The sequence below is a fragment of the Zootoca vivipara genome, chromosome 1 (genome assembly GCF_963506605.1).
Source record: "Zootoca vivipara chromosome 1, rZooViv1.1, whole genome shotgun sequence".
Lineage (NCBI taxonomy): Eukaryota > Metazoa > Chordata > Lepidosauria > Squamata > Lacertidae > Zootoca > Zootoca vivipara.
Window position 1 is genome coordinate 71,366,511 of NC_083276.1, and position 21,051 is coordinate 71,387,561.

The 21,051-nt window shown below is 40.6% G+C and overlaps 1 protein-coding gene across 1 annotated transcript in view; it reads left to right on the forward strand.

Annotated features, from left to right (window-relative positions):
* OTOG (otogelin) overlaps positions 1–21,051 on the forward strand; it is a 94,721-nt gene that overhangs the window by 73,003 nt on the left and 667 nt on the right. Inside the window, exons 40-54 of the mRNA XM_060273481.1 lie at positions 447–667; positions 1,944–2,082; positions 3,361–3,555; positions 4,844–5,056; positions 5,903–6,007; positions 7,143–7,253; positions 8,578–8,679; positions 9,051–9,149; positions 9,973–10,013; positions 12,282–12,357; positions 13,122–13,300; positions 14,522–14,626; positions 15,607–15,726; positions 16,944–16,989; positions 20,951–21,030. Of these exons, the coding sequence (XP_060129464.1) occupies positions 447–667; positions 1,944–2,082; positions 3,361–3,555; positions 4,844–5,056; positions 5,903–6,007; positions 7,143–7,253; positions 8,578–8,679; positions 9,051–9,149; positions 9,973–10,013; positions 12,282–12,357; positions 13,122–13,300; positions 14,522–14,626; positions 15,607–15,726; positions 16,944–16,989; positions 20,951–21,030 (1,832 nt within the window). The remainder of the gene's footprint in view (positions 1–446; positions 668–1,943; positions 2,083–3,360; positions 3,556–4,843; positions 5,057–5,902; positions 6,008–7,142; positions 7,254–8,577; positions 8,680–9,050; positions 9,150–9,972; positions 10,014–12,281; positions 12,358–13,121; positions 13,301–14,521; positions 14,627–15,606; positions 15,727–16,943; positions 16,990–20,950; positions 21,031–21,051) is intronic.

Below are 21,051 nucleotides of genomic sequence, written 5' to 3' on the forward strand. Positions count from 1 at the left end.
GTGTGTGTGTGTGTGTGTGTGTCTTTTGAGAGATCTTGCAGGATTGTTCTTTTATAGGATACAATACTATGGTTCCAGCTGTTAGGGCTGGTCTGCACGTATTGTTTATCATACAGAGGCTGCTTAAAATGCCTCCATGTCTAGGTTTTCCTGTGCCAATGCCAAAATAGAGCCGGTCGCCATGCTGTATTTTGGCATTAGGTGGGCAACCCTCAAACTATGCCATATGGAGATTTTGGTCAGCAGCTGTTGCTAATACAGTGGAGATTCTTTACATAAATTGCAAATACAAGCTCAGCATTATATAACAGCCATGGGGTTAAAGTTATTACACAGAGGCTGTTTCAAGCAGCCACTCTGTGATTAGCATAATACTGATGCCTGTCCTAAAATACCATAGTATGTACATGGAGATATGCTAATCTGTATATTGTACTCTTGTGCAGGCTTCTGTGATGGAATCTCAGCAAATGATCTCATGCTACCCAACAGGACCGTTGTAAGCACTGTGGGTGCTTCAGTTGTTTTCACAGATAGCTGGCAGGTGCCAAACACATTGAAGTATATTGGAGAACAGAGAATCCATGAAACTAACTGTTCAGTCACAGACTGTTCCCTTTGTTTAAACATGTTATTGAACCAAACCTTCAGCAGCTGCCATCCTTACGTATGTTATCTTTTGATCCTCTGAATTAAATTTATTGTTGATCATCTGTTTTTAGGGGTCAAAAATATTTATTTTATAGGTTGTTTCCCTGACAAACAACTTTGCCTATTTCACATATCTACTGAGTTGATTATTCAACAGTAATAATTCCAGGGAAAATAACTTGATAGGCTGCATATAGCTTCAGAACCGTTGAGGTACTGTACTACATATATTGTTGTTGTTGTTGTTGTTTATTTGTGTCCAACTCTTCGTGACCCCATGGACCATAGCACGCCAGGCACTCCTGTCTTCCACTGCCTCCCACAGTTTGGTCAGACTCATGTTGGTGTCTTCGAGAACACTGTCCAACCATCTTGTCCCCTTCTCCTTGAGCCCTCAATCTTTCCCAACACCAGGGTCTTTTCCAGGGAGTCTTCTCTTCTCATGAGGTGGCCAAAGTATTGGAGCCTCAGCTACATATATTAGAAACAGATAAATCAGAACATTAAAAAAGCATTGGTATGATTGCTTTTCGTATTTTTTAATGCCAACTAATGCCAACAGCAGACAGCATCGGTTATTTGTATTGGTCTACCAGGAGGTAGAGGGGCAAGGGCAAGGTGGAAATGATACTTACATGGCTCAAACATGCCAGGAGAGCCAGTCTTCCTTGTGGCCTTGCCCCTCCACCTCTACTTCACAGTAAGCAGCAGTGATGTGATTATCCAGAGGTCAGATGAGTGGTTCCCAATCACGTCATCTGCTACTGACAAATACTCTCTAGCAACTATTAATTTCTGGGTTTGACATTAGCACCTTTATAGGGTGCAGCGACATGTCAAAGATGTGTCAACCATGAACTCCTCTAAGAGGACTACTTGTAGCACATATAATTTGTCATCATCTTGGAGGTGCTTCTTCGACTTCCAGAGAAATTGTCCAACATTTACCATACCTAATTGCATGTGAACTTTATCTCTTGAAGTGACCAGTTGGAGAACACAAAGGTTTTCTCTCCTCTTACAGCCACCATGCACATTATGTCACTATTATACTTCATATTGCGGATAAGGGCTGAGGAAGAGAGAGAGAGGCACTTGTTTATGGCTGGCTACACAGTGAGCTCAGCGCAGATGCAAGTTTATAATTAGGGGCTTCCTAGAATTGTTGTGAATCTGTCTTTTACCCATTAAACTGCACCAGCTTCTATTTGGCATCAAACACCTAATGATGATCTTTTTTTTCTCCAGCTATCCACCAGTAATCAAATTAAGACTTTTATTTTTGTGTTAAGGTTTCTCCAGATTCCTTTTGTGATATGTGGGTCCAAGATAAAGAATACATTCAGAATCCATGTATAGCACTGGCTGCTTATGTTGCAACATGTAATAAATTTAACATCTGTATAGAATGGAGGAATTCTGATTATTGCTGTAAGTACTTCACATCAAAGACACTGTGTTTGCTGTTGATGGCAATAGCTATGATGATGATGATGATGATTTTCCTCAGCCACTCTAGGTGGATTACAGCATATCTGAAAGCATAATAAAAGCGTCAAGCATTAAAAACTTCCTGATACAGGGCTGCCTTCAAATGGCTTCTAATAGTTGTGTAATTCTTTATCTCCTTGACATCTGAAGGGAGGGCATTCCACAGGGAGGGAGCCACTACCGAGAAGGTCTTCTGCCTGGCTTCCTGTAACTTTACTTTTCGCAGTGAGGAAACCAGCAGAAGGCTCTCAAAGGCGGACCTCAGTGTCCAGGCTGAGTGATGGGGGTGGAGATGCTCCTGCAGGTATACTGGGCCGAGGCCGTTTAGGTCTTCAAATGTCAGCGCCAACACTTTTAATTGTGCACGGAAACATACTGGGAGCCAGTGAAGATCCTTTAGGACTGGTGTTACATGGTCCCAGCAGCCACTCTGTCACCAATCTAGCTTCCACATTCTGGATTAGTTGTAGTTTCCAAGTCACCTTCAAAGGTAGCCCCACATAAAGCACATTGCAGTAGTCCAAGCAGGAGATAACCATGCATGCAGCACTCTGGCAAGACAGTCTGTGAGCAGGTAGGGTCTCAGCTTGTGTACCAGATGGAGCTAGTAGACAGCTGCCCTGGACCTGTACCTCCATGGACAGCTGTGAGTCCAAAATGACTCCCAGGCTGTACACCTTTGCATATTACTGCAAGATGAGAAGGCAGTGCAGTCTATGGGACAAAGGACTGAATTTGTGCCAAAATGCTGAGGTTCAAGTCCAAGCTTATTTATATAGAAATAATGTTGAGAAATCAGTAGAAATATGTACAAAATCTCAAACCTCTACTATACATGGCAAAAAATAAATAAATGCAGCACTGGAAAGGATACTTCTGAGTGGAAAAGCAATTTTGGGGAGGAAGTGCTTAACTTTTCAGCCCTCTGCTTCTCAACCACTGGCTGTTCTAATTGCCTTCTTGCAAGATAAAAGATATGTCTGGAATAATTGGGTTGGGATGATTGGTTGAAAGGGGAGGTTAATGGGGGATGTAGTGAGCAGGTGAAAATTTTAAGCTCTACTGTATTTTTCCGCTCTAAATTTTAATGTTTAATTTGCAGTGAATAAAAGTGTTGTCGCTGTTTTCCTGCACAAGTTCACATGAAACATTAGCTCATGTAAAATACTACATGAAGAAGCATCACTGTGTTAAACACTGTGTTTATTATGTTGCTAGCCTTTCCCTGTCCAGAAGGTTTCTCCTATAAGGCCTGTATATCTGCCTGTGAGACACCAAGCACTTGTCAAAATATGGAGCCAGGACTTCAGGATCCAGACACCTGTTTAATATTGACTGAGGGATGTGTGTGTGCAGAAGGGACCGTCCTTCACCGTGTACACTCTGCTCTTTGCATCCCTGAAGAGAAGTGTGGTAAGTATCAATATGCTGTTGAATTTTGTATCATTTGGCAAGTAGTGATGAATTATTCTGATCCCACCCAGCATATGTATGAATGGAAACAAACTTCTGTTTCTAGATCACCCTCAGGATGTGTACAGTACCCAGTTAACTTATTTTTAATGGGTGGTATAAAAATGAGAAAAATAATAAATGTCTGGCGAATACAGAAGGGTATTATGTTGGGAGGAAACCCTACATCCAGGAGCTGACTTGCCATGTGCAGGGCTCCCGCACTATCTACACACCAAAATACCCTGATGAAATCTCATTAGGTAACATTGGCTACAAAAATGCATTTTAAATAAAAACTACATGTTATGCAACTCAAGAGTAATTGGTAGGTCCATGGGATGGACTAAGGCAGCTGCTTCAGACAGCAGAATCCCATGGAACAGTGTCCCACCTGCCCCTGCTGGAGAAGCGGCAGCTTCTGACAAGATCTCTCCAGAAGCCACCGCATGACCCCAGTAAGCAAGGCTGCAGCGGAAGGGGGAGCGGCGCCTTCCCATTTTGCCTCAGGTGGTGAAATGGAATGGGCTACCCCGGCAATGCAACATACTAGTCGGTCCCCCGACCTAACATTACAACCAATTTCCCAAAGCACACAGTACAACTGGATAAATTTCCCCCTAGCAAAAAAGCACCCCAGCAGAAGCCCGTGGAAGAAGAATGCACACTACCCACCGACTTGCCAAAGTCTTTCATCAAACATGTAACTTATTCAAAATAAGCTGTCACTTATCCTTTCTACCCCAAATATTATACCTCTCCTACTGCCAAGTTTCAAATCAATCCTATAACTATAAGTTGCAGAATCTACTCCCCTCGGATAACTTATCAGAACAGATGGATGGAATTCAGCTGACTCACCTTTGAATGTGGAGCTGCAGTGGCCTTATAATGAATGTAACTAGTTCCTAACAGGCCCAAGAACAGCAGTGTTGCTTTCAGAGTGCTGTAGTTCAGGGATCTATCTAAAAGCCATTTCTTTGCATTACTCATAGATGGTTGGTTTGTGTGCATGCAGATTTTTAAAAGATTCACGGAGTCCATTCTGTGTCTGGAAAATGTAGACCGAAAGAGAGTATGACTCAGGTGTGTTTCCTGAGTAATAGTGCTTTACCAACCTCTGACAAAAAGCATTGATTTGGATTTTTTTTCCCTGCCATGGTCATATATTATTTATGTCTGTAGTTATAAACATGTCATAGAATCTAGACATTAAAATAAAATACCCCCACTTTTGGCAACAATTTAGCCTGTACAGACACTTCTGGAGTGCCACATGCACTGGGTGAGACTTGGAAAACCTCCCATAGTGGATGCTGCATGCACAAATGCGTTGACAATGAGACCATTGCTCCTGTGGAGTACAACTGCTCAGCAAATAATGACTTGGAATGCCAGCGTTTTGGCGAAGTAGCTTTAATTGTACCAGATGATCAATCTTGTTGTCACCAGAAAGTTTGTAGTAAGTAATCTCAATGCTTTCCACTCTATTTCTGAGGTTTCCATGAACAATACTGGTTTCAGTGGTGGAGCTTCATGCTCCGGCACTGGGGGGTGGAGAGCAGGCAGGGGCGGGGCTGGCACGCATCCCGGGGGCGTGACATGAGTCCTGGCGGCGAGGTGCCCAGTGTGGGGGGGGCAGCTGCAATGGCACCCTACTGGGATCGCACTGCCGGGGGTGGTGCATTCCCTCTGCACTCCTCTTCCTCCGCCAGTGACTGGTTTCAAAAGTTTTGATTAAAACATGAGAATTGGATTATTATTATTATTATTATTATTTAATCAAGGTTTCAAGGCTTCTTCCTTTTCCTAGCACAGTTTGCTGTCTCTTAAGCCCAGCTTTTTTCTGGAAAAAGGAAAAGCACCCACCTAGGAAGAGAACCTCATTCACAGCTGCCAGCCACTTTGTCGCCCTGTTACCTTTACATAAGACTGCAATGTGAATACTGCATACCAGGCCCTTGTGCCCCTTTTAACCTTAAAAATCAGTCAACATTAAAGACAGGAATGGAGAATGGGAGCCATATATCAAGTCTTCATAGTGCAGCTATGTATAAACAGAATGCAGCAGTATTACAGTTTTTCATAGCACTCTATCCCCACTTATATGATCGCCTGAAGAAAAGTTTAACGTGGCACTAGTAACAAAGCAAGTTGAAGCCTTCTTGGATTTTACAAAACATTTACAAATATCAGCCCTAGGGGTTCTCTCTCTCTCTCTCTTTCTTGTGATACGCAACAAATGCAATCAGTTTTATTAATGCCATTCAACCCTATTCTTCTCTTGTTTTTGCTGTGATCTAAAAAGCTTGTAATCAGAGCCTCTGTGAAACATTTATTCCTGAATGCAAGGGCCTAGAGAAACTGGCAACCTATTACCGAGATGATTCCTGTTGTCCTAGCTACAGTTGTGGTAGGTATTGAATGAAGAAATGAAATATCTGGCAAATGAGTCTCTATTGAAATATTTGACCTTGACCACTGTTATTATTAGGGCTGGGCATCAGATTCAGCCAAATTAGAGACAGCCCTGGATCTGGTCCCAAATTGGGTCATGCTGGATCCTGAGTTGTCAAGGGGCAGGATATTGGGAAGGCAAGGCTGCAGGAGTCTATTTCTCCAGGGTGATTTCCCCCACAGGAAAATCACTAGTGGCACAGACCTTAGCAGAACTGAATCCTGCGGATAGTAAAGGTACCCCTTCGCAAGAGCCTTCCTTGCAGGGATGTGCTTGAGAAGCAGACCCCAGCAAGATTGAGTCCTCCACTTGTGGGCCACAGGGTGCTCCTTTGCAAGTTTCCCACAGGGTAAGGACTGAACTCTCCTGCTCTTGGTTTGTGAGGCCGGGAGGAAGAAGGGGACACAGTGTCTCCTCCTTCCCCTGACCCTCCCTGACTATGTTAAAAAACCCTAATTAGTCCTGCCCCCACCACCTGCTGATGGTGTTTCCTGCTCGGCAGGGGGTTGGACTGGATGGCCCTTGTGGACTCTTCCAACTCTATGATTCTATGCTTCAGAACATCCATTCCCTGTTCTGGAAAGGGACTTAGAACTACAAAACATGGCAACTTCCAAGCAGAGCCCTGTTTGGCTCACCACTGCCCATGAGGGATGGAACAGACATGTTTGCTTTTGCACATTCCCCTGTTAAATTCCTTGTTCCTAAAATTGAGAGCTAAAGTAGCCTGTGCCATGTGCAGTTGCAAAGGAAAAAGGAAACAGAGACAAAAAGGTAAACAAGCCTGGGAAGGTCTTGGTGGTGCTCATTTGCCCTGTAAGCATTTTTCCATGCACTAGTCCCAGATCCATTTTTAGATACTTGGAAGGCAAGACTGAAGAAACTGTATCAATGTGGTATGTGGAAGCTCTTTCTCCAACATATATAGAGGACGTGCTAGACCTATATTTCACAGTTTGCTCCAGTATTCCTAGTTACACTGCAGAAGGAAATAAGATGTAGTTATATTTTATTACTTAGTGCAAGCCCCATTAGGGAGACTTCAGGATGGAATATCATATATTTTATGAGAAAATTATCTTTGTTTCAGAATGTGATCCAGCAAAATGTGAGTCTATGGAACAGATTCCAAACTGCCGAGCAGATCAAACTCTGATTGCTGCCCATGTGGAAGGCACCTGCTGTGTATCCTATATCTGTGGTATTCAAATTTAGTTCTTATTGACAGCCTGTAGATTAATATGTAAGCAAAGAAGACTGTCTAGGAATATGTGCTACAATGGTATAAGAGAAGCTCTACTGCCTAGTCCAGTATTCTGTATCGCACAATATCCAAAATAGGGATACTTGAGGGATAGAACAAAACACCTTACACAGAGATAAATGATGTGCCAGTGTGCAATGGTGTACTGGCACCACCTTCCTGCCTGCACATCTTTTATAGAAGATACAATGTAACCAGAATGGATTCAAATTCCCCCACTCCCCCCAGGCCCACACTGCTCTTGAATTCCAGTTGTTTCTAAAAGCCCAACTGCACTTCTGTGGTGGCCACTGCAATCCTGAAAAACTGCTTCTCAAATCCCCCAGTGCAATCAGCATCCTATACTCTATCAGCCCAACCTGGAGGCCCATCCAAAACCATTAAGCATTCTGTTGCATGCACCCACCCTCTGAGTGGTTTGAGGTTATAGGGGAGCTATTTAGTTTCTGTGGCAATACTTCACCTATACTGTACTTGATCCCCTTTTTAGCTATGCAAAGTCTCTTTCTCCCAGTGAATAAAAAACTACTTAGCTAAATTAAGCTTTCCCACCCAATTTAATCTCTTTCTTTTTACAATCAAAGTCACACGATTGGGGCAGCCAAAAGTCCGACACCAATCTCATTGCGCGGACAGGCGGAACCCCCCCCCCCAAGCCCTAGGTGACCCCCGGGAGGAATAATGACACCTGACAATTAAAATTGGCCACAACTTTATTAAATTCTCAGATGGGAAGACCTTGGCTTAGGCATTGGGCGTTTATCCCTCCCAGTCCCCAGCCAAGGATCTGGGGAACATCAGGGTTATCCAAAGTGTGTGGGGATTGGTAAGTTACACCCTCTGTTGTGAGTGTGGGCAGGCCTAACTCTACCTGGCCAACTCCCTTGGCAATGCCCCCCAGCCGGGATTGGCTAATTGACGAGGCTAGGTGGGAACCTCCAGGTACCGAGCTCGTGGGGGGTGCGGCAGTGGCGAAACCAACTACCTTGCTGGGGGTCTCGTAGTCTCGGGGGGGGGGGGCTGCATGCAACCACGCAAAAGCCACCCCCTAGTTAATGTGGGGAGCGGTCATTCTCGTACTGACTCTCTAACTAGACGTAAGGTTGACAGTTCTGCATTCAGAAGTTAAATTAGGTAGTGCTCAACTTTTCATTGTAGTTTCATCAACCCTTTTAGGTAGAATTTTTGCACTTACAGAAAACTGAAAACAAATGGTATGTATGTGTGCTTTCTAATAATTTAACATTTCTCTTTTTATCAGCATGTGGTATTTGCTCTGATCAAATTCCAGCGTGCCAGGAAGGAGAAGTGCTTACTGTGGAAGGCAACATGACAGACAGATGTTGTCCTACTTACCAGTGTAGTGAGTTGATGATTTCTCTAGAGGCTTTCTTAATTGTTTGCCATGATTTTTCAGTGCTGTAAATGATGGACAATACAGAATTTTCATTAACAGACAAGCTCATTAAAGCTATCCTAATCATTTTTAAGGCAGTCATGGAATAAGCATATGGAATTGTTACCAAGAGATGCTATCCATGCCTCTTAAAAATGTCATTAATTTATTAAACCAAAGATCTATGATTCAATGTATAAACAAATTTTGTGTGAGGTATATATGAAGAATGTGCTTTATGCTTTGCTGAACATTTTATTTTTGGTCATGAGTTTTGGAAATGCTCTCCCCGCTTGAACAATCAACACCATTTCTTTCTTTGCACTTTTAACTTGCAGTTTGTGAAACCTATCGTTGTCCTGAATTTAAGTGTTTATTAGGGATGTCCTTGGTAGAAGTATGGAGCCCAGAAACGTGCTGTCCATTTCGTACATGTGGTAATTACAGTTCTTTTCATTGTCCTTTAATTAGGTTACATTAATTTATCTTGCAGTATAAAATGCAATGTTGAATTAATATTGAAAATCTAGCAATGTCTGGAATCATCAGTAGTCTAACTATGGTGTGGGCCAATTGAGATGTCTTGTAGAGAGGTGGTTTCACCCAGGTGCTTGCAGGCTGGGACAATGCAGCTTGTTTGCACAGCTCAGCTGGGGATCAGGAAGGTTACTGCTCCCCAGCTGAGACAGGGGCTTTTTCTGAGCAGGAAGAGTGGGCAGCTGGGGAGGCTGCAGAGTGTTTAATGGAAGGGGGAAAGATGCACGCACTACCCATAACAATAAAGTAAGCTCAACCCTACATCCACTATACATCTGAGGAAATTTGAACATTCTATGAGAATGAAGGAGAAGATTGGAAAGCTCTGTCTCATGGGAATAAAACTTTAGAGAAACTGAATGACTGTTGAGGATATTGCTTTTGTAGGACGAAGTCACTCTAGTCCAGGCATAGGCAAACTCGGCCCTCCAGCTTTTGGGGACTACAACTCGCATCATCCCCAGCTAACAGGACCAATGGTCAGGGATGATGGGGATTGTAGTCCCAAAACATCTGGAGGGCTGAGTTTGCCTATGCCTGCTCTAGTCCATAAAGTGTGTGCCACAATAAATCTGCTAGTAATTAAGGTGCTACAAGACTAGTTTATGGAATGCCTGGCAAACGTTGAACTGCATCATTTTAGGAAATAATTTTGTATGTTGATTGCTTGCATTCATGAAAGTGTATGAACATTTATTCTGACACTTCTCTTCCCCATTTTAGAATGTGCATGTGAAACAGTTCCTAAGCCTCAGTGTAAACTGGTAAGGAGGAAATCTTATTAAAACACATTTTAAATGTTATTCTGATACAATGAACTGCCTGCAAATTGTGCTGTCCATCTTTGACTCCAGTCATATTTGACATAGATTGAATTCATTGCCATTATTTATATTATTGAACAAGAATGAGAAGAGGCTGAGAGAAGATATGCTAGTCATCTTCAAATATCTTAAGGACTGTCACATGGAAGGTGGAGCATGCTTGTTTTCTCATGCTCTAGAGAGTAGGACTCAAAGCAGTGTTGGAATGGGTATTATGTAGCACCTGTAGTAGTGCCAGTTCCAGCTATTGAAGCAATTGAGTGGGCACATGTCGAGCAAGGCAGTCTCGTAGGTAAACTGGTCCCAAGTTGTTAAGCACTTTGTATACTAATGGTAACACATTGAACATGGCCCAGTAGCAGAGCGGCAACCAGTGCAAATCTCTGAGCACAAGTGTTACATCCTGAGAAGGCCTCACTCCTGTCAGTAATTGTGCTGCAGCACTCTGCCCTAACCACGGCCTCTGGATCAAGCAAAAGGGAAGCCCCACATAGACATGCCATAAATTAGATGTCAGGAGGGCCCAGAAAATTTGCTTTCATAAAACTGAACAATTTCATAACTCTGACTCACTTTTGTATCCTTTCACCCCAGATGAAGAGGGGAAATCAACATGTTCACATTGGCTGTGTGTTTGCATCACCAAGGTGCATGAGGCCAAAGTCTTTCATCATTATTAAATATCTCAGCTCTCTCCAATAAGGCAGCAACTGCCTCTGTAGCCTCCTCCCTTGAGGACATAAAGGCACCTGGCAATAAATTTGTTCCTCCCTAATTGGCTAATCTTGGGCATATATCCCCCTGTTTCCTGGGTAGCTCCTGCTCACCAACCAGAGAATTAACCATTGGCTGCTTATCATAAATGTTCTTCAGAGGAGTATGCAGGAGACATCCTGCTGCACCCTTTTATCAGCTTGACGAGCTTCTGGTATATAGCTTCCTACCTCTTCTTTGGGCCATTCCATTTCTGGGAGAGTGCTATGCCTCTTGCACAGATATGGCCAGAAAGGGGGTTGTGGGTGGAAACACAGGAGCTACATATTCACTACACCTCTGCATCATGTGACCTTGCCTGCCTTGGGTGGTAGGATGACTTAACTCTGTTTCCTGGATACTTTCTGCACAGTTCCCTGGAATGAACGTTTGCAGTAAGTAACCAGTATTTTGATCCAGCATCTGTTTCTGTTTGTGAAAGCAGGAAAGCATTCAGGAAAGCATCCAAATGCTCACATAGCTCAGGATTAGGAACAATGGGTGAGATCCAATATCACACCAGCAGACACAGCAGGACTTCCCCAAAACTCCAGAGCACATTTAGGAGGAGGGTGTTGGGGTAGGAGAGGAATGGGAAGTCCCATTTCTAGATGCAGAAGTCTGGTGCACAAGTGGAACATCAGAAATGGATGACACCTGTTGCTTTTAGCAGACATTGACAAAGAAATTGCCATTTAATATGCAATGAATTGCATGTAATTTTCCTTTTCCTGTGCATAATTGGGAATAAGTCTGATGAATCCAATCAGACTTTTAAATGATCATTATAAGATTGGGTGGTATACAGTCATACCTCGGTTTAAGTACGCCTCAGTTTGAGTATTTTCAGTTTAAGTACTCCGTGGACCTGTCTGGAACGGATTAATCCACTTTCCATTACTTTCAATGGGAAAGTTCGCTTCAGGTTAAGTATGCTTCAGGTTAAGTACGGACTTCCGGAACCAATTACAGTCATACCTCGGGTTAAGTACGCTTCAGGTTGAGTACTCCGCGGACCTGTCTGGAATGGATTAATCCACTTTGCATTACTTTCAATGGGAAAGTTCGCTTCAGGTTAAGTACAGACTTCTGGAACCAATTTTATTTGTAAACCGAGGTACCACTGTACTTATGTTTGAACATATAAAAGTAAACTGTCAGAGAGGAAGAAATATTGTATTAATCTTAGGCCTGTGTTCCCTGAGCACCTGTACTATAAAGTAGCCACTAGGCAGAGGCTACCTTTTCCATTCCATATTTCTAAACATTACTATGAAACCAGAATTTTACCTTCAAGTGTAGCTTAAGTTACACTTTTCAAAAGTACTTTATTACTAAGCAACAAAATGAAGAATTTCAAATGGAATAGGAATATATAAGCCGTGCTTCTTAGCACTGACATTGAAATGCAACATTAATGACATAGTAATTGTATTTTTCTTCTTTTATGGACAGGGAGAGAAACTTATTATAGATGAACAATTCCAGAACAGCACAGAAAATGTTTGTCACTGCACTAAGTACAAGTGTTGTAAGTATACAAGATATTTAGTTGAAAAAAGCATTAAATCTATCCTATTTAACTCAAGGCTATGGCCACATTCACACATCATGCTGTACCATAGTTTTGAACAGACTCTCCTCCCCTTCCAGAGGTTTGTTAGCTTTTACTTCCCCTTTTGCTTAACCAGTTTGTTGCTTTATCCAAGCTTACACCAGCTTGGTTTCAAGATAGCTTATTTCAAATGAGCCATAATTAATATCAACACATTTGTCTGTATGAAACAATGAACCATGATGAAGCAGAAGTGGAAGACAAACCAGTTTCATATGTTGCTGCTGTGTTCCCAAGGAAGCATTATGTAGAAGGATTGGAAGTATCATCATCATCATTATCATTAAATTGGTGTCAGTATAATAGTTATAAATTGTTCTATATAGAATTAGAACACTTTTAGATTTAGATTTAGAACTATAGTTTCTCATTTTTCTAAGGAAATAATTCTTAGACATTTTTGCTGCATATTTTTATGCTTTCAAGAAAAGCTGAGCAGATATGTTTAATGAATGTGTCCTTTGGTTTTTTAAGAGGCAACCAGTATGAGCCAACATAAAGTCATAAATAGATACAAATGGATTCAGTTGATTCACTTTCACAAATAAGCCAAATGATATTTGTGAAGGTCTAAAAGTATTATGTTCTCACTTTTCTTTCTTCTTTTGAAGCATCAATTGTCATTGGTTTTGATTATTTGTTAACTTTATTCAATGTATGTTTTTGGAAATCTGTTCCAGCAAGAGACAAAGTGTGCCTAAGCAGCGAGAGAGGCGTTCTGCATCCAGGACAGTCCATTGTTGAACACTCACCTGATGGTGTTTGCCACACTTCCTACTGCACAAGCATAGTTGATCCTGTTACCAAGTACTATCGGATAAATATATCCACTATAGATTGTGCGGCAAGGTGCAAATCTGTAAGAAGTTTAGAATTTAACTTTGGGGTTTTTTTCTGGTAAAATAGAACAGCAGATAGGAATAATAAAAGTAAATCATTTTATTAAGAATAAAGGAAACTAGTGCAGTTGCACTAATTTCCCCATCCATAATTTCTGATGTCTTATAACAAGAGGTCTTGTTTGAAAACTGGGATTAGTGGTTGACCCATTGATAACATTCAGTTATAAGAACAGATGTTTTAATGCTGCTATGATTTGTTCTACAAGAGTAAATACTTGTTAGAAGTTAAGTCTTCTGCATAGGTAATAGTTGCAAGGATCAAAGCAAGCTGCAGAAATGTAGAGTATATTTACTAAATGTTACATAAATTAATCAATGGATACAATGCAATTTGTTCATGGTGAAAATTTCCCCATTTATTGAATCAATTGATATTGTATCTGTTTGTTGAGGCTTGAAGAGCTTCTGTACAACAAACAAGAAACTGAGCATCATCATAACTACTCTGCTACAGCAAATGCAGCCAACAATACTTTCTATGAGGACAGGATATCATGCTATTAGTGCTGGACATAGGCTTGTTGCAATATTGCACTATGCATAAATACAATTTAATTGTGAAAAAGCTCATGCCTTTGCTAATATGGAATACAGAAAGTCATTTTATGTATGCTTTAGTGGTGTAAACATTAATGTGCATGTGATACACATAAATGTGTTAGAAAATGGAAACATAGTTCACTATTTAAGCTGCCATGAGCAAACAGAAGTCAAACCACAGCATGAGTTAAAACTTAATAGCCATGCTTGACTTTTCTGCAGAACTTAAGAAGTTGTTGCCTCAAATACTGATGGACATTAACCAGGTTATTCTGGTTGAATTTTATCACGGCATCTTGGCAACAGAAGACAATCTGTCTAGGACACAACAAATGTGTATGAACTGTACATTTATCATGCTAAAAACTGATCACGTGGAAAGGCCCACAATCAATTTCAAAGTGGCTGAGCCACACCATGAACCCAGCATCCCCATGTGCAAGTCTAAGGGCCATTGAAGTACATTGCTCTCCTAGTAATAGCAGCAGTACATTTAAGGTACAATAATACATTTAATAGTACTGTTAGATACTATGATTATGATAGAGTTCAATGGAATATTGCAATAAAAAATACACTATTGTAATCTTAATTCCTAATTTGAACTATATTTGAAATGATATCCTTTACTTTTTCAGAATGAAGTCTATGAACCTCCAGAGGATTTAACAACTTGTTGTGGAAAATGCAAGAATGTATCTTGTGTTCACTCTTTCAGCAATGGAACAGTTTCACATTTTAAGGTAAATTCGTACAGTACTTAGTTTTTCTTAATGGAGGGAGAGTGGCTCTCATTGGTTACTAAGTGTAAGTGCTAAGTTAAGCTTGTACTTCTGAACCAAAAAACCTGTAGTGGAATTTTTTAGTCTTATCTTGGCAAGCAATCTGTGCTCAAATTACATTAGCAAAACAAATTTAGGAAACATGAAGTTGCACATTCCTACTCTGGTGATGGCATAGCTATGTATGATGGAAGCTACCTGGGCAGTAGTGAATGACACGGTGGGGTCATGGTGCTCACCTGGCCTCCTGACAATGGAGTCACTGTTTTTATTGTGAGGGAGAGGGCAAGGTGGCAAGGCAGTTGGTGGCCAGCAGGAGTGCAAGATTGGCTCGACCAGTGCCCTTGCACAGCACCAACCTCCCAGCCGCCTTAAGGACATGGGTAAGTGCTGAGTCCAGTGGCCAAATGCAGTTGCTGACCATTCTTCTTCCCATCATTTCATTTTTATTGAAAATGAAGGTCTTAAGGTGTTGTAAGATCAATAGGGAGGACTATAGATAGTAGAGGAATAGTCCAGCTCTTTAACAAACAGTATGTAGGCTTTGGCGTCTCTTCACAAGAGGTGGAAGGGGGAGAAACAGCAATACTTTCACTACTAATTTGCACCCCACATAGAGCTATGTAACCTTTCAGAAGTCACACTGAATTTTGCTGGTCTGTCACAGGACTAGGTGGGAATAAGAAATATAATAAACCAAGGTTGCTACAGTGCAGAACTGTATTACTTCATGGATGCATCTGGAAGTCTTGTTTCTCAGAAAGGCACAGTACAGATTGTATTTGGTATTAGGAATGTCAGTGACAGCTCCCACAGTGAAAGCAAGTGGCTTATTTTGACTTTAAATCAAGTTTGTTTTTGTTTTTTAAAAAAGCTCTGCAAATTCTATTGGTTTTTGAAGTGTTTGTATTTCTGATAATTATTTTAAATACTCAAAATAGCCTGGCACCAGTTGGATTTCGAACTGTGTCAGATATGACTGCGCAAACACACCGTTTGGACCTGTTCTAATTACATCAGCCATCAGCTGTCCACCGTTTAATGAAACAGAATGTGTGAAGGTCAGTGGTTCATCCATTTTGCATTCGATTTTGAAAGCTTTTATTTTGCTTCCTCTGGACACTTCCATTTATTGCAACAAGATGGAACAAAAGGTTGTAAAGGTTAAAGAACCGGAACACAGGTTAGACTTTGCATTTGGAAATGGGATGCTGTTGAAATCATTCCTCCCTCTGGCGAGTGACCCTTCTCCTGGCTGTAACATTTAGATCTACTTAACATATAGATCACAAAACCACCACACTGGAAGTCTCTGTATGCACACCACACCCCTGGGCAGCACTGGTGAGGAAACAGGGATGCTCGCAACATCATGGTAATATAATTACCCTAGAGCTATATGTAATGTAAACTACATTACAATAGATCCAGTGCTGTATAGTGGTTAGGGTGTAGGTACTAGGAATTGGGAGACCAGGATTCAAATCCCCATTCAGCCATGAAGATCACTGGGTGACCTTGGGACAATCTCCACCTCTTAGACTAACCCACCTGACAGCATTGTTACGAGGATAATATGGCGAGAGGGAGAGCCATGTACACCACCATGAACAAAAGAGGGATATAGATGCAAGTAAGTAAGTAAGTAAGTAAGTAAGTAAGTAAGTAAGTAAGTAAGTGTCTTTTCAGAGCCATAAAGGTTAAATGGCCTCTACAGTGAGCACTATGACTGCTCATTGATTTACCAGGTGTAGAAGTGTTCTACAGATGATGGAAAGAAAGCAATGTTGTGTCACTCCCATGGCAGTTCAGAGGGGCAGGCAAAGTGCCTAGAGGATTATACTTACCGTACATTTTCCTCTCAAGTAGACTTTCAAGAGCAGTCTTGCTATGTTGCTCCTAATCTGTTTGATCTGACTTTTGTTTAGAGTGAACGTTACGCTGAATCTAAGGGTTTTTAAAATGTAATAATAGAATCACAGAACTGTAGAGTTGGAAATGCAGGAGTATGCATCTGTCCCATATGGGGATCGAATCTGCAACATTGGCATTAGCAGCATCACGCTGTAACCAACTGAGCTATCCACGCTCATATTTTGTTTCAGTTAAAATAAATATTGTATTATTCTCTAGATTCTGGTTTATTTACTGTTTAGTTTCCTTAATAGTGCAGTTAAGCTCTCTTCCAATAGTTCATCTGTACTACTACTACAACCTGTGAATTAGTGCTAAAAATGATTTCATACTGGTAGTGACTTTTTTTTTAATACAAATTCAGGTTGGAGGATATATTGTACCATTCTTAGAAGGATGCTGCAAAACATGTAAGTACCAAAACATCAATAATGATGTGCATATGAGAGAGTTTTGAGGGGTACTGGTTGCCTTCTGAAACATCTAAACAATAAGCAACACTAACAATAACAAGAATAAAATTGGTTTACCCAGTGGTTATAATAGCAGTAACATTCTGAACTTAACTTTAGTTATTAAGAGATCATGTGCCATTTAAAGAAATGAAATTTACCTCCATGTTTTGTTTAGATCATTGTGTGTCTAGTATGAGATTGTGAATGACTGTAAAAAATTACACAGGTGATAGCATTGTCTACCATTGCCAATAAAACTAAATCTAGATTGTCTGAGTTAAGACAATATTTACTAAGGTTAGAATGACACCTGTGTTATTTTCGCTGGTTGGGACTGAATCTAAGGCTACTTTTCTGCAAGCAGTAGTGATTCTTTCAATCATAATTCACAAATCAGACCAACCAGCTGGGGGTGGGCAAGAGCTGGAAAATTGCTAATCAATGATTCATTCACTATGATTTGAAATATTAGTTTGGTTGCATGGTCATTTAGTTTATTTAAATGAGCTTTGCTGTTTATTTCCTTTAGCTGAAGATTTAAAACATTATTCTGACATCAGCTTTCTTTGGTATTCCTCAAAATAAAGTTAACACATTACAGAAGTAGAGGGGCTGTGAAAAGCAGAAACTATTACTAATATTTTGTTTAAATATACTGGATGAATGAATCATGGAGGCAGTATCTTTGTTTTATGGTACAAAGGAGTTGTCAACTTATTCATTTCATAATTCCACAGATCCTCACATTTTTACTAAGCCCAGAATTACTTGGGCATATGTTTATATCATAGGCTGCAATCCTATGATAACTTACTTTAGAGTAAATCATTGAACTCAATGGGACTTATTTCTAAGTAAACATTCAATGGATTGTGTGGCACATCATGTAGTTCCATATCCAGACCAAAATCCATAGACTAACAGTGTGTGTCTTCGTGTTGGATTGTGTGAAGTGGTTAGAGTGTTAGACTTCATCTTGGAAGATCTGGGCTCAAATCCTTTTTCAGTCATGAGGCACTTTGGGTAACTTTGGACAACTTGTTGTTGTTGTTTAGTCATTTACTTCAGCCTAAACCTACCATGTAGATTTGTAGTGTGGATAGAAGTGGTAAAGCTCATGTATTATATTATTATATACAATATAAAGGTAAAGGTAAAGGGACCCCTGACCATTAGGTCCAGTCGTGACCAACTCTGGGGTTGTGCGCTCATCTCACATTATTGGCCGAGGGAGCCGGTGTACAGTTTCCAGGTCATGTGACCAGCATGACAAAGCCGCTTCTGGCAAACCAGAGCAGCACATGGAAACGCCGTTTACCTTCCCGCTGTAGCGGTTGCTATTTATCTACTTGCATTTTGACATGCTTTCGAACCATCGCAGGGATTCGAACCACCGACCTTCTGATTGTCAAGCCCTAGGCTCTGTGGTTTAACCCACAGCGCCACCCGTATCCCTATATACAATATATTTACAGTAATATGTACATGTCAGTACAATACAATTATTAAAATATTCCACGTTGAGCTCCCTGGAAGAAAAACAGGACGCAAACATGGGAAAATAAAAAAGATATTACTTAAAAATAAAGAAGATATTTAAGGAGAAGGAAATTGTTTAGCAACTACTACATATAAAAGACAGTTACATGCACAAGAGCAGGAACCTATTTTAAATATAAAACAAGAAAATATTATTTAAACTCAGGAAGGAATTCAAAGTAGCACTAAGAGGCTCTGTCAGTGCAGGCCATTAGGCTTCCTTGATGGAATGATTTCCTCACCCTCATTCCCCCTCCCCCCCAATTATCATGGGGGAATTGGGAGAACTCTTGGAACAGTGGGATGGGGAACAGGAGTAGAGCCAAAATATGTACCTTGAAGGAATGAATGCCTTAGCGCAACACTGAATTCCTCCCTAATGTTTGTGCATCTATGTATCATATATAATGTGTTCAATTTGTAATATTCTTATTAGGTTCTGGAATGTCATTGTTGCTCCCATTCCCCGTTAGCCCAGTCACTCCTATACCTAGCGCTAGCTGTAACACAGGTACATATTCTTGGAAATCAGTAGGAACAAACCAGACAGAACCATTGTTGATTTCCAACAATGTACTCCCTCATAGGAGCATCATGCCCTCAGGTCACAACATCTGGTTGAAATAAGCTGTATTGTAGTATGAACTGCTCACTTTTCAGATCTGCTCACACATCTTTTCATTTTGCACTGTATGGGCAGTGCATTGTTGTTAGCCAACAATGTACTGTTGGTAGTAAGCATTTGCATAGTGTTTTAGTTCGCTGCATGGTTATTTTGCTTGCTATTTTCAGTAATTTCCATAGTGTTGTAGAAGGTAGAAACTAATCACTTTGCTTGTTAAAGCTTGCTGTTAAAATAACACTTATCCAGAAAGTATGCCATATGTGTACAGCACTGTCTCCTTGGGTAAATGCTGAATAAATGGCTAAGTATTATCATCTGTTATATAACATTTCTAAAAATAATTATGTGGTGCTGGTAGTTGCTCAATGAGAAATACTGCAAACCAGAAACAGTGCAATAATCACAAAAGTCTTCCCCATACAATTGGTGGAGTTCCTATTGGATTGGAAGCAAATAAGCAAATTGTTCCTATTTGTGTTGACTTGTTTGTTTTATTTTAAATATTTGTATGCCACCTGTCCAACCATATTTTCAAGGCAGTTGGCTGAAATGTGAGGTGTAGCTGCTAGCTATGAAGGATTGCAGCACGAAGAAATAGCTCGACTGCAGCTGCATGTGAAGGTGGTCTCACTGAGGGGCCACTCCTAACTAAAAGGCTTGTAGCTTGAACTGAGAATGATAGCAATAAAACACCTCTGTGAATACTGGTGTTATTCAGGAGTTTGTGCCAATGTAAGAACAGTGTTATCTCATGTGTTGCAAACATATCCTAGCTTGTAATGCAGCCTGTCTGCTATTCATTTGTAACTCCTATGTAAAATAGTTGGGCTAGTGTTGGAGATTTGGAGTGGGGTATCGTGCATAGGAAAGTTGCCTCCAGTTGCACTGTTTCTTCATCTCATCTATCTAGTTCCCTATTACACAGTTTGGCATTGGTGGCTGTTACCTTTGTGGCAATTTGGGATGTCACATCATGTTGTGCAATTGTCATAGTGTGAAACCCTTAGAGTGCAATCTTCAAATTGCTTACCCAAAATATGATGATGTAATTAATGTAGACTTGGCACTATGAATGTTGCCATGTACACACCATATTTATTTTTATGTAACACCAGTTTAGTAGTATTGAATTCAGCTGAATTAAATTATGTTAAGTGCTTTCAGAAAATACTTGGATAGTTTACTTCCACATTTTGAGATAGACCTATTCACATTCATGAGTAAGTAATTTAACACTAGGGTCCTAGATTATAGTCCTGAGCTCTTACTTAAGAACAATTATTAAAATCACTGGTACTTTAAAATAAATACATTTGGAATTAAGTTTTCTGTTGATTTGGAAAGTGAATTTTAGGGTGCTGTCAACCCCAGGAATTTCATTGGTACAAGCTCCACTCATTTCAATGGCAACTATACTGACACAGTCCTATCTATCTTTAGATTTTTTGATACATAGAATATTTGTGCTGATAATAAATATAATGCTTAGAACATTTTTAAGAGTCCAAAATTTGAATGACATAGACCAGGCATCCCCAAACTGCAGCCCTCCAGATGTTTTGGCCTACAACTCCCATGATCCCTAGCTAAGAGGACCAGTGGTCAGGGATGATGGAAATTGTAGTCCAAAACATCTGGAGGGCCAAGGTTTGGGGGTGCCTGACATAGACCATTGCTCATGGTGTTTGTCTTTTATTTGCTGTATACTTACCTGGTGTATCAACTGGTTTCTAATCATGTCATTCTTTGCAGGCAAGGAAGATGGAAAATTCTGCAAAAAGGTGACTGTTAGGATGACAATACGCAAGAACGATTGTCGAAGTAACACACCAGTAAGTAAATGACTAGCAGTG